General features: G+C 49.3%; 1 protein-coding gene across 1 annotated transcript; it reads left to right on the forward strand.

The window, feature by feature from the left end:
- The first annotated feature begins 292 nt into the window (after positions 1-292).
- Positions 293-2,815, forward strand: Tmem176b (transmembrane protein 176B). Its single transcript, XM_012951451.2, has 4 exons — positions 293-496; positions 1,421-1,531; positions 2,265-2,321; positions 2,528-2,815. Exons 1-4 carry the CDS (start codon positions 293-295, stop codon positions 2,813-2,815), a joined length of 660 nt encoding a protein of 219 aa, XP_012806905.2.
- The last annotated feature ends 524 nt before the right edge of the window (positions 2,816-3,339 follow it).

Here is a 3,339-nt window from a genome sequence, read left to right on the forward strand (position 1 = left end):
CTACCTCTGCCTCCTGAGTGCTGGGATTAAAGGTGTATGCCAACCATGCCCAGATGTGGTGACATTTTATATACAAGCCACACCACTGTAGTAGTCACTGTGGCAAGGGTCCAGGATTGTACATGGTGAAAGCCTCCTGGGCCACTGTGATTGTGGTGTCTACACTGGGAAGACCTTTGTGACCTTGACAAGGAGACTGATTTCTCTCCTGTCACCTATGGTTCACTTCACCTTTTCCTTTCCTAGTTCCCACATTTCATCCATTTCTGCCATGGTCTCCCCACCAGGCAGGATGGCCCAAACCACAGTGACAGTGAGTGGAGTGGAGGTGGCTTCCTTGTCCCTGCAGTCTACCCTGATTAACATCCACATCTGCCAGGAGTTGGCTCTGATGCAACTGATGAAAGCCCTGGGCTCCCTCCACCAGGTTCTCCCTCACCCTCGGGACTGTGGGCCTTCCAAGACAGGCAGGAGCCCCAGGCAGCTGGCTCTGGGGGTAAGAGTGGACTGATTGTTGGTTAACAAGGGCGACACAGAGGACGAAAGCTCTCCTCTCTGATAGGACACAAAACAGGAAAGTGGGTGGAGGCCCCATGAGGAGGGAACCCCACTATCACCCATCGTACTTGGAAGAAGGTTTTGGAAATTTCTCTGTAGAGATGTGTAGGAAAGGAATGACAAACCTCTTCCTTGGTGCAGAGGGGGCTGTGTTGGCCAATGGTGGGGTGGCAGGTGAAAGAGTCTCTGGAGGCTGTTAATCCATTTGTTTCATTGACCCATGGGAAATGAAGGCTACAAGCTGCTAGGTCCTCCAGGGAAAACCAGAGAAAAACCCCTTGGCCATCATCTAAAACTGCCCAACCCAACAGGAATTACAGGTAGTTGCACTTCCGGTCCTCTTGTCTATACCTCATGAGTTCTGGGGTTACAAGTGTGCCATGATACCAGGTTTATACAGTGCTGGGGCTCAAACCCAGGCCTTTATGTATGCTGGACAACTGAGCTATATCCCCTGTCCCTTAGTGGCACACCTTTGTGTCTACTACAGAGATCCCACACTGTGCTGGGATGTGAAAAGTTAGGTTGGGGTCAGATGCCAAGGTTGGGTGTGGAATATGACTGGATCATGAGGTTCCCAAGGGAGAATGAGGTGAAAACAGGGAGTAGCCACATAAAATATTTTCAGTAGAAACAGCAACAATGAAGGCCAAATAGCCACAGCTGTGATGGGGATGGAAGAGAACTAAACCAGTGGGACTCAGTGGATTTGAGGGGAGCAGAACCTTTCAGAGTCAGAGCTGCAAAGGAGCCAAAGCAGAAGAAAGGGCAAAGAGAGCCAGCCGTGTGGGACAGAGCAGGGGCTGCTGCTAGGGGGCATGGGGGCCATGGGAAGGGGGCTGGTGTTTCCTCCTTCAGGCAGGTGACCCAGCTAGTTCTGGGGGTTGTGAGATGTGCTCTTGGGGTGTGTCTCTACTTGGGACCCTGGATTGAGCTGTGTGCCAGTGGCTGTGCTTTCTGGGTAGGGTCTGTGGTGAGTAAGGAGGTGGCTCTGAGCCCAGTGGAGGGAAACGGAATGATCCTTTGGTTCTGTCTAGTAGGGGACTTGAGGAAGGGACCCAAAACCTGGAGTCCAAATGCCCCTTTGCCACTAGGTATTTGTCTTAGGGACTTGTGGTGGTTTAAATAGAATAGGTGGCCCCCAATATATTCAGTTGTTTGTTTGTAGTTTGCATCTGCTGGCTACCTGGCTGGAGGCAATGCCACTGGGTGGATCTTAAGTTGTGGTGATGGGTTTCTGATTTCAATCTAAAGATATGCAAAGTGTGCCTAGCTGGAATTCCTGAAGTGTGCTGTGTGGCTTTTGGCTTTTGACCTTTAGGCTTGTAGTTCTTCTCTCTCCGCCTCTCTCCTGTGAAGGCAGGCCAGCTTCTGCCATTTATAAAACTTCCCCTGGATCTGTAGGCTTCAATAAATATCCCTTCCTCCATAACTGTGCCTGGTCTGGAAGTTCATCTCAGCGAACCTGAAGCTGTCTGCTGCAGGGCTCAAACCCTCTGCTGTGTCTTCTTTACTTTTGGGCAAGGTTAGGAAGGACAGGGCACTGAAGGGGATGCCCCGATCATATCCAGCTCTTGCTCATCATTTAAATCCTGTTTATTTAGCTGTGGGTAGAACTGGGAACTGTGGTGGAAGGGAGATGGGAGCACTACAAAGGACAGTAAATTGGAGGCCTTCTTTTTTCCCTGAATGTCTTCTCTCCCTAGGCTATTGTAGCAGGAATAGACATCATTGTCCATGAGAAGTGTCAGAGCAAACTGTGGGTGAGTCTGGGGTTTCCTTTCTTCTCAACTTGTCTCCCTTCCCTCTGGGGTCTAGTTTTTTGGCTCAGGGTTTTTTTTTTTTCCTTCTATCCTTTGGCTTTTAATCTCCTGAAGTGTTTTGTAGAGGGTTGGGAGCGTTCGTGTGACTAAGGAAGGAGGGCCAGATTTGTGCCTGGTGGTCCCAAGGCTCCTCCGCTGAGGGATAGGGTCTGCATGCCTCCTCGGGACATACGTCACCTCTGCTCACCCTGACTGGCATTGCTACTGCTGTGGCTGCTGTCATCCTGGGCATAAGGAGCTTAATCTGGCAACCTGGTGACTTCTCCATGGACTGCGTGGACTGGAGGGCATATACCTGCAGAGTCCATGAGGAGAATGACAGCAAGAATGAGGAAGGGGTCTTCCTGAGTGAGACCCATCACAGCCTCTTGCTCTATGGAATGAGTCCCCAGAGGGCAGGTGTGAAGGCCCTTTGCACTTGGACTTTACCTTAGGTCTTGGGTTTAGAAAGTTGTAACTTAAGCTGTAATGTAAGTATGGAAGATATCTTCCATATGTGAAGACATGAAGATATCTTTTATGTTTCTTTTTGTTCATTTATTTTAGAGAGGGTGAGAGATGTGAGAGAGAGAGGAAGAGTGAGAGAGAAAGAGAGAGAGAGAGACAGAGAGAATTGGCACAGCAGGACCCCAGCCACTGTAATCAAATCCCTGATGCTTGTGCCACCTGGTTGGCATGTGCGACCTTGTACTTGCCTCAGCTTTGTGCGTTTATCTTAGGTGGGATCTGGAAAGTTGAACATGTATCCTTAGGCTTCTCAAGCAAGCACCTTAACTGCTAACCAATCTCTCCATCCCTGAAGATATCTTTTATACACTCCCAGAATCAAAAGTGATGAGGAGCAAAGAGGAGCTTGTGGGTGACATCTCTGTCTTTTCTGTAACCCATGGCTACAGATGAAGTCATTCCAACATATAGTGGCTAGAATACAATTTTATTTGGAGTTCTCACCATTCTC

The sequence above is a fragment of the Jaculus jaculus genome, chromosome 10 (genome assembly GCF_020740685.1).
Source record: "Jaculus jaculus isolate mJacJac1 chromosome 10, mJacJac1.mat.Y.cur, whole genome shotgun sequence".
In the NCBI taxonomy this organism is placed as follows: domain Eukaryota; kingdom Metazoa; phylum Chordata; class Mammalia; order Rodentia; family Dipodidae; genus Jaculus; species Jaculus jaculus.

Bases quoted from the DNA above. Each gene is read 5' to 3' on its own strand.
- Tmem176b (XM_012951451.2), top strand. From the start codon at position 293: ATGGCCCAAACCACAGTGACAGTGAGTGGAGTGGAGGTGGCTTCCTTG. The intron at 497-1,420 runs GTAAGAGTGGAC...TCCTTCAGGCAG, and splicing joins CCAGGCAGCTGGCTCTGGGG to GTGACCCAGCTAGTTCTGGG. The intron at 1,532-2,264 runs GTGAGTAAGGAG...TTCTCTCCCTAG, and splicing joins CTTTCTGGGTAGGGTCTGTG to GCTATTGTAGCAGGAATAGA.